The sequence below is a fragment of the Hemiscyllium ocellatum genome, chromosome 34 (assembly GCF_020745735.1).
Source record: "Hemiscyllium ocellatum isolate sHemOce1 chromosome 34, sHemOce1.pat.X.cur, whole genome shotgun sequence".
Classification (NCBI taxonomy): Eukaryota; Metazoa; Chordata; class Chondrichthyes; order Orectolobiformes; family Hemiscylliidae; genus Hemiscyllium; species Hemiscyllium ocellatum.
Genome location: NC_083434.1, coordinates 38,367,581 through 38,381,589, shown reverse-complemented (window position 1 = coordinate 38,381,589; position 14,009 = coordinate 38,367,581). Strand labels below are relative to the sequence as shown.

At 37.5% G+C, this 14,009-nt stretch overlaps 1 protein-coding gene across 8 annotated transcripts in view; it reads right to left on the bottom strand.

The window, feature by feature from the left end:
- Positions 1-14,009, bottom strand: part of ulk4 (unc-51 like kinase 4) — a 496,983-nt gene that overhangs the window by 153,904 nt on the left and 329,070 nt on the right. For all 8 annotated transcript variants that reach the window (XM_060850207.1, XM_060850208.1, XM_060850213.1 and 5 more), the window contains one exon: positions 1,164-1,269. In XM_060850207.1, the coding sequence (XP_060706190.1) occupies positions 1,164-1,269 (106 nt within the window). The remainder of the gene's footprint in view (positions 1-1,163; positions 1,270-14,009) is intronic.

Below are 14,009 nucleotides of genomic sequence, written 5' to 3'. Positions count from 1 at the left end.
GGGGACGAAACGTCTGCAACACAAATTCCCAGCTCGGCGAACAGAACCACAACAGATGAAAGATTATTAGGGATATGCATGAATGCAGCGTTGAGGTTAAAATCCGATCAATCAAGATCTTATTGAATGGCCTATTCTTGTTCCTTTTACATATGTTTGTGTGCATGTCTTGTGGTAGAAACATACACAATAGCAATGTTTAAGAGGTATCTTGACACATACAAAATGTGGCAGGGAAAGGAGGGATATGTACTGCAGAGAGGAGAAAGGTTTTTAATTTAGAAAGGTGTCATGTGCTGGCACAGGATTGGTGGGTTGAAGGGCCTGTTCCTGTGCTGTAGTATTCTTTGTTCTATTGTTTAACTAGCCTGTGGATTTACATGCCTTCTAAATCCATTCCTAAAGCTCCTGCAGGGTTCACTTCTAACATTTTCCTCTCTGAAAATTTTCCCTTCTCCAGCAGTTCACAACAGATGTTTCCCATTCTCAAAACAACCCTTCTCTCAGTGCTATTCCCTGCTCTAATCTTAGATCCTGGTCTACAGTTCAATTCGGCACTTTGTGCACATTCCTGTCCTGCTTGTCATTTTTTTTACAATACAGTACACATAATAGAAAACATAGTTTTTATTTTAAACTGAAGTTAAGAATAAGTCATGTTGTTTTGGGTAAGTTTATCATTGAAGTACATTTTACTACTTGCTATACTTTACAAACATAAATGTAATTGTGCACAAATTTTATTTCAAACTAACACAGAGATTAATGGAATTAGTATACTTATCCTCTATAATCTGTATAGATTAATAAATAGGGATACAAATTGTTTTTAACGTCCCACTTTGAACGTTAAATTTAATTGACTAATGCTCAGGATGTAGCGATTACAAGATGAATGACAATTGCATTCACGTGAAACAATTAAAACTTTAGAAGTGAAGGGCCATGAAAGTGTAATAATTACCGTTGACACAATCCATTTATCATTTACCCAATTAATCAGAACAATTGGACTTTAAAATGAAACAAACCTGAATACAATAAATCCATTTCTAAAAATAATGATTTTAAACAGAACGATTAAATCTAAATTTGCGGAATTCAATAAGAACTTTCAAGTTAAAATCACATGCATTCTGTATTTTTTTAAACAAACTGCATACCTTGTTCATAAAGCATTTTCATGCTGGCTCCTTTATAGGCAACTAGGTTGTTGAGAAGTAATACCACATTTTGCTTGGCAGTGCCTAGTACACTGTCCTGCTGGTCCTGTGAATCAAATAAACACATGATTGCGTGAAACACAAAAATAAATACAAATGCAACCTCAAAAGTCTGATAACAAAAAGCATACTATAATATTTATAGAATAATGGCTTGGCAGTAATGGAATGCAAACAATTTTAGTGTGACTTTACAGCAATATATGTAAGGTCGTCAACAACAGCCATGGACCAAGTTTCCACTAATTTTATGTCCAGAAGTCAATCTTTTATTATTATTCGCTGGTAGGATACAGACATTGCTGGCTGGTCAGCATTGTTGCCTGTCCTTAGTTGTCCTTGAGAAGGTGGTTGTGAGCTGCCTTCTTAAACCGCTGCAGTCAGGTACTACAGATAGACCCACAATACTCTGATAGAGGAAATTTCAGGATGGTGAATGGCTTGGAGGGGAACTGGTAGGTGGTGGTGTTCCCGTGCATCCACTGTCCTTGTCCTTCTAGATGGAAGTAGTTGTTAGTTTGCAAGGTCATGTCTAAGGATCTTTGAATTTCTGCAGTGCACCTTGTAGATTGTACAAATGCTGCTACTGAGCATCAGTGTGGCTGGTGTGGGCCTGGTGCCAATCAAGCAGACTGCTTTGTCCTGGATGGTGTCAAGCCTCTTGAGTGATGTTGGGGCTGCACCCATTCAGGCAAGTGGAGAGTATTCCATCACCAACCTGACTTGTACCTTGCAGATGATGCACAGGCTTTGGGAAGTCAGGAGATGAATTAGTTGCTGCCGTATTCCTAGCCTCTGAGCTGCTCTTGTAAGCCACTGCATTTATATGGTGAATCCAGTTGAGTTTCTGGTCAATGATAACCCCCACCGGACAATGACCATAAACGGAACTATCTTCACAAGGTCTTGTTCAATACAGAGCTCAACACAAGCTTCAAGAGCTGCCATGTAGGGTTAGTGATTATAACTGGTAATTATAATTGCTTGTTGTGGCCTGAAACTTAGCTGCAGCTTGTGGGTGTCAAGTTGCAATGCTGATCAATTGAGGGGAATGCTATAGAGCAGCAACTTGCCTTGCCATTAGCTCATACTGCAGCAAGTACACTCATCAACAACTAAACAAATGATGTGTGCTCAATCTCTTAGTAACTTGGCTGGTTGGTGTGTCACCCTTGTAGCACAAATTTCCATTACATTTTTTTTGACCTCTCATCCCTTTTCTCTTCAAATTTGACAAAGCTCATGAATTGGCTTCTGGATCCTTTCAAAGTCTTCCAGCCTTTGTATCCCTTATTCCAACATTTTCTTTTAATTACCTCCTTCCATGTAAATTATACTGCCACAGAGATTCCAACTCCCACCACCAATGAGTTTCCTGAACTCATCTAAATTTACAGTATTCAATGCAAATGAACTGAAGTGCCAAGGTGAGCGCAAACAGCATATTTTGATTTGAGCACAAATAAAATCCCCATTCATCACTTGGCTCCAAGGCATACTAATACATTCAAAGCTATAAAATTATTCAGAAAGAGGGCAGAAATACACTAATTATTTGGGTTGAGTTAAAAAAATTAAGATTGCAATATTAAACCTTTGTAGTTTGAGGACATGCAATGGATTTGTCTCAATAGATCAATGGATTTATTGCCAAAGTTAAAAAAAAATGTGGACAGTGTTAGCTTAAAGGCATGCTCCAAGACTTATTAATGTTCACTACAAAATCAGAGGACATAGATCGAGTTTACAAATTCCCAGATGGATAATTATTGGTCTCAAGTGGTCTACTGGGAATATCTCTGAAGTGGAGATCCAAGGTTTGGGAGAATTTTTCCATAGTCAGACTTAGAGAATAGAAGTGGAGAATGGATCCATCCTGCTTACTTTTACATAGCAATGACTCACTGGATTGCAGAACAGCTGCACTGGCAGACCCCTGGCAAAAATGAATCAGTCTGTATTTTCAGAAAGATCATGGTGAGCGACAGAAAAATAATCACTAAAAGAAATTGGCAACAAGAACAACGTGCATTTATACAGTACGCTTACCATGAGGAAATGTCTCCAGTGCTTTGTGGAAGCATCATCTGGCCTGGTCTACATGTGATTCTAAACTAACAGTAATGTAGTTGACTCGTAATACCCTCTAAAATGGCCTATCAAGCCACACATTTCAAGGGCACTTAGGGGTGGTCAACAATGCTGGTCTTGCCAATGATGTCCACATCCCATATAATAATGAATAACAATTGACGTGGTTGAACAAGAAGATATTAGGATAGCTGATTAAAAGCTTACCTGAAGAGGTAGGCTTTTGTTGGATGTTAAAGAAAGAGAAAGAGATAGAAAGACAGAGAGGATTAGGGAGGAAATTTGAGATACTACTGCTTAGAAAACTCTAGGTATAGTTACCTATGGTGGACACAATTTAGGAACACCTGACCCTTACATTACCAGTCTCTATACAGGTTAATAGAAGTTGCCAATTATAACCACTCTGTGATGTTTAGACGTCTCTGATTTCCTTGCAGGTTTTGTTCCTCTACATCTTTTCCACTAGTTGGGAGCCTATAGATTACACCAAACAATGCAATCATAATTCTTTTTATTCCTTAGCTCTAGCTGAATCAAACTCTCTAAAATTTCTTTTCCTCCAGCACTGCAAAGCTCTCCTTAACAAAACACTACTTTTCCTTTTGTTTTCTTGCCTATCTTTTCTTAACATCTTGTAATCAGAAATATTTAACAACCAGTCCTGCCCTTTGAACTAAATTTTCGCTATCATCACATCAAAGCCCACATGGCAAACTGTGCCAATAACTCTCCAGTCTTATTAACTTCACTTTGTACATTCACATACCTGCATTGTAATCATGATTTAGATTTCATTACTTTCTCCCTTACTCCAATTGCATGTATTAATTTACTATTTTCTATTTTAATATTATGTCTCTCACAACATTTTGCGCACCTGGTATATCTTTCTAATATCCTCTCCTAGTTCCCATACCTGCTGAAATAATGTAAGCCTTTCCTAACAACACAAGCACTGCAAGGGCATCCATGTGCTCTGTCTACAGAATCATACTTTCATTTGTCTCATTTGCGCATCAATTTTTGCAATGATGAATTGCTTAGTCAAAACTCAGGTTTTTTTATTGCTGCTGCAAGTGTTCTCATCTAACAGTAGCAGTTTCAACATTCTCACAACTTTTCAGGCTGTACTGTAGAGAAATCTTTGCTGCTCCAATCAATTCTACTTCTCTGCTTCCCCAAACCAAAATATATCAGCCTTAAAATGAGAAGTTAATTATCACTGCCTGCCTGGTTCAATTATCTCCTGCCTTCTCATGCAATATATAGCACAGGTACCGACAAGTTGGGCTAAATGACCTGCTTCTTTATGTTCCGTGTAATTCGATACAATATGCTTGATTATGACTCCACAAATGCAACACCATGAGATGATTGACAATGGTTTTACAATACCAAACCTTAAATATAGTTTCGTACAGCTCAACAGTGACCTTTTATTTGTGCTCATTATCTAAAGAAGCGTGTTACAGAATTCCGGAAAAATTCACATGAATTAACAGCAAACTTTTATTCTGTGCCATCCAATAAACTTATCTCAAGTGCACAAATGAGTTATTAAGCCAGGGACACCAACGCGTGAGCAGTGCAATGAGCAGTTTCAGTGAAACATCGCTTCCACTGTACTGTGAATGATAATTAAAGTTGAAATTACCATCTTCCACTTGTTTTGTGTGAGGATTTAGTTTGCTCATTAAAATGTATTGCCTCTAGCACTCAGACTCTGATTGTACACGAATGAATAACAAATATAACTGATTATTCAATGTTGAGTGTATGTGAACTAGATGTTCTCCTGTGGCATTGCTCACAAAGGAAATTTAAAAAAAAGCATTGATCTGTCATAGTAGTTCAAGCTTAGCAACAGGCCAATCAGCCCGACTGATCCATGATACTATTTATTCCACAGAAGCCTTCTCCCATGGTTTCATCTAACCCTTGTAATATATCCTCTATTCTTATCTTTCTCTTATATTGTATAGTTTCTGCAGGATACTCAAAGTCAAGTAGATGCACTTCGCTAAAGACAATTCCTCCACCTCAAGTCATGATCATGTGAAATCAACTCCACTGGTCTGGACACTGCATCAGCATGTCAAATAATCAATTTCCGAAGGAAATTTTTGTTTTACAACTTCAGGATGGCATTTGATTTCAATAAGGGCAGAGAAAACCTGTTAAGGACACTCTGAAGGCAACTGACAATAAGATAAATTGACACCTCTGCATGGGATGAACCTGGTGTAAAGCATGCTAAGTGGTAACATATTATCCAACAAATTTCGATTGAATATCTGAACTCAAATCAGAAATGAGCTTAAAGACAAAAAAAATTTCCAAGGTTTTCTAAAAAGTGTTTGATTCATTCAGAAACGTTCTGATGATTTGAGCGTGTTGTAAACTCTGACATTGCATCAATTCACAAAACTTCTTTGTCCATGGAAATGTTTTCACTTTTATTCATTTTTGGCCATGTGGTTGTAACTTGTAATGACAACACTTTTTGCCCTTGAGGAAGTGGTAGTGAGAAGGCTTCTTGACAACCATGTGGCTTGTTAAACCACATCCCGGAGGATCTAATGCAAAGGCAGTGGCCTTGCCTAGCAGCTAGAAAGTCGAGGTGAGGCCATCTTCACTTTCACGGGTGAGAGTGGCAGCTATTCTTCCGAAAATGTACTTAAACAAATCAGCTTTATATTTATGGCAATCTGGTAGTTACAAAATTGCAAACTGGCAATAGATTTTATTACACCAGATTTTAAAAAAAAATTGAGTTTAAATGCCAAGTGGTGTGATGGGATTTAAACATGTCCTTGTGTCATTGGTCTAATTCTCTGTATTACTAGTACTAATATACTACTGTTGTGTAATAATATATTTGGAAAGGCAAGGAGTGATTAGGGATAGTCAACATGGCTTTGTGCATGGAAAATCATGTCTCACAAACTTGACTGAGTTTTTTTGAAGAAGTAACAAAGAGGATTGATGAGGGCAGAGGGCTACACATGATCTATATGGATTTCAGTAAGGCATTCAACAAGGTTCTCCATGGGAGACGGAATACAGGAAGAACCAGCCATTTGGATACAGAACTGTCTCAAAGGAAGAAGCCAGAGGGTGGTGGTGGAGGGTTGTTTTTCAGACAGAGGCCTGTGACCTGTGGGGTGCCACAAGTATCGGTGGTGGTCTATTACTTTTCGTCATTTATATAAATGATTTGGATGTGAGCAGAAGAGGTATAGTTAGTAAGTTTGCAGTTGACACCAAAATTGGAGATGTAATGGACAGCGAAGAAGGTTACCTTGATCAGATGGGCCAATGGGCTGAGGAGTGGCAGATGGAGTTTAATTTAGATAAAAGCAAGGTGCTGCATTTTGGGAAAGCAAATCTTAACAGGATTTATACACTTAATGGTGAGGTCCTAAGGAGTGTTGCTGAACAAAGAAACCTTGGAGTGCAGGTTCATGGCTCCTTAAAAGTAGAGTTGCAGGTAGATAGGATAATGAAGAAGGCACTTGGTATACTTTCCTTTATTGGTCAGAGCATTTATTACAGGAGTTGAGGTCATGCAGGAGCTGTATAGGACATAGATTAGGTCACTTTTGGAATACTGCGTGCAATTCTGGTCTCCATCCTATCGGAAGGATATTGTGAAACTTGAAAGGGTTCAGAAAAGACTTACAAGGATGTTGCCAGGGTCGGATGATTTGAGCTATAGCAAGAGGCTGAATAGGCTAGGGCTGTTGTCCCTAGAGTGTTGGAGGCTGAGGGGTGACCTCATAGAGGTCTATAAAATCCGGAGAGATATGGATAGGGTAAATAGATAAGGTCTTTTCCCTGGAATGGGGGAGTCCAGAACTAGAAGGCATAGGTTTAGGGTGAGAGGGGAAAGGTATAAAACAGAGCTAATGGGCAACATTTTCATGCACAGGGTGGTGTGTGTGTGTATGGAATAGGCTGCCAGGGGAAGTGGTAGAGAGTAGTACAATTGCAACATTTAAAAGGCATCTGGATGGGTATATGAATAGGAAGGGTTTGGAGGGATGTGGGCCGGGTGCTATCAGGTGGGACTAGATTGGGTTGGGATATCTGGTTGGCGTGGACGAGTTGGACCGAAGGATCTGTTTCCGTGCTATACATCTCTATGACTCTACATTATATCAAAATGAAAATGATGATGCCTTCAAAATTGATTCTGTTGATTCAAAGACACAAACAATTCCCAAAATGGCAGAATCATTACAGAGATTAATTTAGTCAGTGAAATATTACAAATATCAAAGTGAAATGAATATAAGGAAAAAGAACGATTAATTAAATATCCAAAGTTATATACCTCTTTGGAACTTTTGAACCTGATTCACAAGGCTGCAAGAACAGAAGAGTTCAGAATACACTTAAATTAAACTTCAGATTTAAAGTTCAGAATAAGAGAGGTTAATAAGGTAGGATGAAAAGCCACAACAGGTAGATGCAATAAGTTATTAGCCATAAAGGCTATGGCCTTCTGGGAATCTGAATACTCTGGTAGGTACATAACTGGAGGAATGAATTAACTGAACATTCACGTCGTTGCTATGGACCAATTGTCTCACCATATAGGAAAATTACTCGACATTTTTGTTGAATATAGTTAGGAAGACATATTTCGTCAGCACTTTATGAAACAAGTGATAATATGATAACTTCAACAGCTGAGGCAAAAACTTATATATATATTACTTCAGTTTACATACATTCTTCAATCATTTGCCACTTGTTGTTTCCATACACATCTCTTAGCTGCATCTACCATAATGTGTTAGTTCCTTACAAGTGATTGATTGAAATTAATGTAAATGAAAAGCGCACAAAAACATCTGCCCCCATTGTTGGATAAGAACGAGGTGTGAACACTGCCATAATCAAACAGGTGACAATCTCTTTCTCATTTGCCTTTGTCCTCTTTTTCAAACAGAGAGGTGCATCAAATATGCAGCCTTCAATTATTAAACAAATTAGCTTTGAGCATGACAGATGCGACAAAAGTGAACTGTTTATATTAACATAGAAAATGAGTGTTTGAATTCCTTTTATCACCTCTCCAGTATACTAATATATCTTTATATGCAAAAATCCAAATCTTCTTAAAATGTTTGCTGCGTACTAAATTTAATAGGTTGACATTTCCATTATTTTGAACTTTTACCAAATAGAGATCTTATAAACATGTAAGTTTTGATAATTCTGGATCGTTCTTCATTTATAAATAAGGTTTAATCAATACTAATTGTGAAGAAATGATTTCTCACTAACATCCTTGCTTTAAACTGGAACCCCTACAGATTCTTCTATTACTTCAGCCATTTTAGTTACATTAAGGATCCAATAATATAAACAATTATTCAACTTGACAAATTGCCTGGTCCAGGATTTTTAATAAATTAGGTCTTTCTTTCAAAAAACATTCATTTTTAATCCACTGTAACCTCTAAATTACAGACATCAAAATGACTGATGTCAACTGTACTTCCCTTATAGATGTACTTATTTTTATAATGGGCATTGCATGTATTGATGTATTTTTCCTGATAGTCTTGAAACATCAGGGATGATGATCAGACCCTAAGCAGTTGCAACAATGCTAAAAACCACCCTCTGACTTAACAGTAGTTAGTTCATTTTTAACATCTAACTTGAAATTCCATTTCAAATCTGTTCCCATTTCTACTCATCAGACTACGATATAGGGTGACAGTGCAGTGGAAGGATGTACCAGTAAACTGCAGCATTTCAAAGGCAAATCTCAGAACAATAATATTTTGCATTTATATATTGTCTTTAATGTACTAAAATGTCACAAGACTATCCACAGGTGTGTTATCAAACAAACTTTGACACTGAGCCACACAAAGAAATATTAAAGCAAATGGTTAGAAGCTTGGACAGAGAGTTATGAGAAGGAATACCAGACTTTTGGGCTTTGGCAGCTCTTAAGCATGATTATGTGTGATGAAGCAATTAGAATAGATGTGCAAGAGGTCAAAGTTGGAGCAGCACAGCGATTTCAGAGGGTTCCTAGAGCTGAAGGAGATTATCGAAACTGGGAGGAGATGTGATCATGGAATGATTTGAAAACAAGGATGGAAATTTTTAAACTCAGGGTGCTGTTGTACTAGAAGCCACAGAGGTGAAAGTTGAATAAAACTTTGTGCATATAAGTTACAAGCAGCAGAGTGTGGTTTCAGTGGTTCTGTTGGCAGCACTCTTACTTTGAGTCAGTTTAAGAAGTTCCAAGTTCAAGAATCCATTCAGGGACATAAATATGAAAATCAAGGCTGACACTCTATGCAATACTGAGAGTGTGCCAACTTTTGAAACAGATGCTAAAGCAATGCTTTGCCTACCTTCTCAGGTGGACGTGAAAGGACTGACACTATTTCAAAGTTCAGAAGATGGTCTTATGTCACCTCTAAGGCTGTGTTACCATTGTCTTGCAAAGGTGAAGGGATGCCAACCATTTCGAAGAGCAGCAAGGGAATTATCTTTGATGTCCTTTCCAATATTTGTTCCTCAATCAAAGTCAAACAGGTTATCTGGTTGTTGCTGGTTGTGGGAGCTTGCTATGTGCCAAATATCAATCATATTTTATACATTACAACAGTGATTACATTTCAAAAGGACTTCATTGGTTGCAAAATCTGACACGTCCTGTGAAGGATACTATATAATGGCAAGTTTTTGGAGAGCTGTAAGAAGAGTCCAATACTGTTGATTGTCCCTTGATTCAAGGATAACATTAACTCGGGGTCATGTGTTTCTGCCATGGGTCTTCGTGTGACTGAAGAGGCCGTTGATGAAGAATCACCAGACTCAAAACCTTAACTATGCTTTCCTCCCACAGATGCTGACAGACAAACTGAGTTTCTCCAACAATTTATGTTTTGATTTCAGATTTCCAGCACCCATGGTAATTTGTTTTATTTATATTTAAAAAAAAGTTTAGTTCCTCTACGTATTCTTCTTTCTCAATTCTCCTCTCCTTGGCTAATTTCTTCTTTTCATACAGCTAATAGGCTTGCAGAGCATTCCGTTCTCTTTTCCATTTCTTCACCAATTTCTTGGTCACTCTTTACTGGATTCTGCATTGCTGTAACTGGGCTTACCAATTTTCCTGGCGACTTCTGATTGGCCAGCATCTCTTGGCAGGCAGGTTGTTCTACTATATCCAGTTAACTACTTTAATTCAGTCAGATCTTCCTAAATAGAGGTGGTGTGGAAGTCTTTGCTGGCTCTTCAGCCAGCAGTGAGACTCAAGAGACCAGAAGATGTAGGAGCAGAAGTATGCCATTCAACCCATTGACTCTGTTCCATCAGTCAATGGCTGATCTGATAATACTTAACTGCATTTTTCTGCCTTTCCCCGATAACACTTGATCCCTATCACTTCTATTAAATACCATCCAATGTTTGCAAACTCAACAGGAATCCTGATGAAGGGCTCCTGCCCGAAACATCAATTTTCCTGCTCCTTGGATGCTGCCTGACCTGCTGTGCATTTTCAGCACCACTCTAATCTTGACTTTAACTCTTCTTCACCTACTTGGAATCAGGTGGGATAATAAGAAGACTTCAAAAAGAATGAAGTGATTTAATCCTCCAATCCTGCTGGCTTTTCAACAAGTCCAAATATTAGCCTGCACATTGCATTAGTCTGCAATGTACAGACTTTGTTAAGCTGAAAGTGTCTTGGTTAATTCATGTCAAATATTTTAGTCAGAGGCCTGAGCAGAGTTCGTGGTTTCTCCATTAAGCCAGAATTGTCAAGAAATAAATTGCAGGGCACAGGAAGCCCTCAAAGTTGGGTTTTTCATATTTTAGGCTTCCTATGGTACCGGGTAAGCTCTCCTGTCTGCGATCTTTCACTGCCACCCTCCATCCAGGTTGTATATCTGATTGTATTCATGAGAGACTCCAACTAAGTTATGGCAATGCTACCTGATTGCCAAGGACCACACTCCTGGATGTGCTGCCTACTTTGGACCTTGCACATATCATAACACCCCTCCCCACCTCTTTAAATGAATTTTCTTCTATAGGAAAGTCATTAAATCCTGCTATAAACTGGTAAAAATGACAAGTGTAAATTAGTCTTTTGGATCACAAACCTCATTCATTATATCCTAAAGGACTGCTTCTGCATGATGCTAGAAGGCAAAGCAATTTGTCAAAATGCTCCATTCTAGTGAGTATTCCAATTCAAAGGTTGATATTAATCATCAGTATTTGCAGGATAACTGAAATGATATTGTCTTCATGAAAGAGCTATGAAATGTTGTTACTTTAACGTAAGATGAAGATAAATTTACTTGTGCATGCAGAGACAGCAGGAGGAAAGAAATCAAAGCACTTAACTCTGCATAAAAATTGCACTCGAGTCACAAATCAAGTTTAAACAATATTTCTTTAAAGAGCACAGTGATCAAATAACTTTTCCCTAGGCACGGTTGACAGGTGAAGATAAATGGAAAAAGATTGCTTTTGCCTGAACCTATGTTTGCACTATTTAACCTTTTGTATTGTTCTGGCAACAAATACAGTGAATAAAATGGTTTTGAACAGGCACTAACTGAGTATTGTGCCCTCACATGTAGAAGATGATCTGTTACATTACTTTTCAAAAGACAATCAGTGTTTCCCGTGGGTTTTCCTTTTGCTAAAGCAATTTACACTGTATATTCTTGCAGCATAGTCTCAGTATCACTTAGAAGTATGCTAGGTCAAGTTCAGAAGGCAACAGTTTGTGAAAAATTGTCTATTTTATATAGGGAAGCAGGTGGCTAAGAGAATGCTGTTAGGTAATATTACACTGAGGGAATTAGAACATAAATTTTCAATCTGAGATCCAATGTGATTCACAAAGTCATCTGTGGATTGCTTCTGGGTCTGGTACACCATGTGTATCACAAGCAAGTATGCCTAATGCTCTATCTTCTATATTTCTATGCATCTGTTGATTTATTGGTACATTATTTACGTTGTTGTGTTCTAATATAACAGGTATTTTTGGAATAACAGCACTCCTTCCTTTGGATAGTAGACATATTCTTTGTGGTAAGGACATAGCATTCTGGAGATTGCATAAGTATTTGCAGAGAAATATGTGAAAACTACTGTTTCAAATAACAGCTGAAAATAAGTGAAACAAAGCTCAAGCAGTTGATTTGCCTCATCTGAACTCTAAACCATTAATGCCTCAAAACAAGGCCTCAAATAATTATTGTTTAGAACATATAAATATTAAGTTATTAATAAATTCTAGTTATGAACGTAAGAATTAGGAGCAGAAGCGGATCATATGGTCTCTTAAATTTGCTCCTTATTCAATCTTCTGTCTATACTCTACTTTTTTGCCTATTCCTCATCTTTGTACAAATTAAGATTTCAAATAAATGTTCTTGCTGTATGACTTAGTGATACTGTAATTCGTAACTCAAGCTTGTGTTGTAGCATCTCATTTTGTTGACTGATATACATTGCATTTTATTATAACATTGTATACTGTTTGAATTATGTGAATTCCCTTTAAAATTGTGTTTTTCTTTACCAGTTTTCTCTACTCCCATCCAAAAGCACTAATATTTTGCTGGGTACAATTCCAAGGAGTCACTCACTCACTTGTACATCAAGTGACTATTATTAAAAATTGTTAAAAGAAACTAGAAATTAAAGCCTTGAGAACTAGGATGCAAGAAGCATAATTAAAAGAAGAGATGCTGTTTTATACAGCATGAGAAATAGGCTATCATTGACCTGGAGTTTCAACATTAATAGTTAATTGTCAATCTTCATTCTCAAACCAGACAGGTAGATTTTGATTGGTCAGGGTATTGCCATGGGATATAATGGACTTAGGCATTTGCATAAAGCAGGGCTCTGCATATTTATATATGTAGCTTCTAGCATGCATAAACACACCTAGTTTATCTTAAATTGGTTTCTGTTGTAATTCTGAGCAAAGTTCAGGTTATTTAATACATGATTTTCAAACGCAGAATCACATCTAATGGTGTGTATGAGTTTTAGAAGTTTGCAAAAAATGGACTATTTGAGAGCAAATGGCATAGTGTACAAAAGTGAGGAGATTGCAAAAACTTCATTAAAAAAGAATAGTTTGGAGTATTGAGGTATTTGGATAATTAAAGTATTGTGTCAACTTCTGAACATCATTTAATTAGTAATATGAAATCTTTGGATAAGGTACTCTTCAAAAGTTTCATAATATTAAGTGCGACAGCTAAGATAGATTGACAGAAATTATTTCTACTGCTTTGGGGGGGAGGTTTAGAACTCAGGGCTATAATATAAAAATGAGGCCAGACTTTATGGGAACAAAATTAGGAACATTTCCACACACAAAAGGCAGCAGGAGTTTTGAACTCTTATTAATTCCAGATCAAATGTTCATTTTCAACCAAATTGATAGATTTTTATTAAACAAAGGGAGGAGGGGAGATAATGAAGCAAATGGCCTGAAATCCTGTGCTCCTGGATGTGATGAACTCAGTGGCAAGCAGCATATTCATTTTGGCAGGATATTATTACCCAAACCCCACCACCCTCTCGCCTTCTACTGTATTGTGCCCAAGGCAGGAATGCTCATGGTCAATCTTTCTAGCCAGTCACCAACTGAGGCCCTTGGGTAGCCAATTA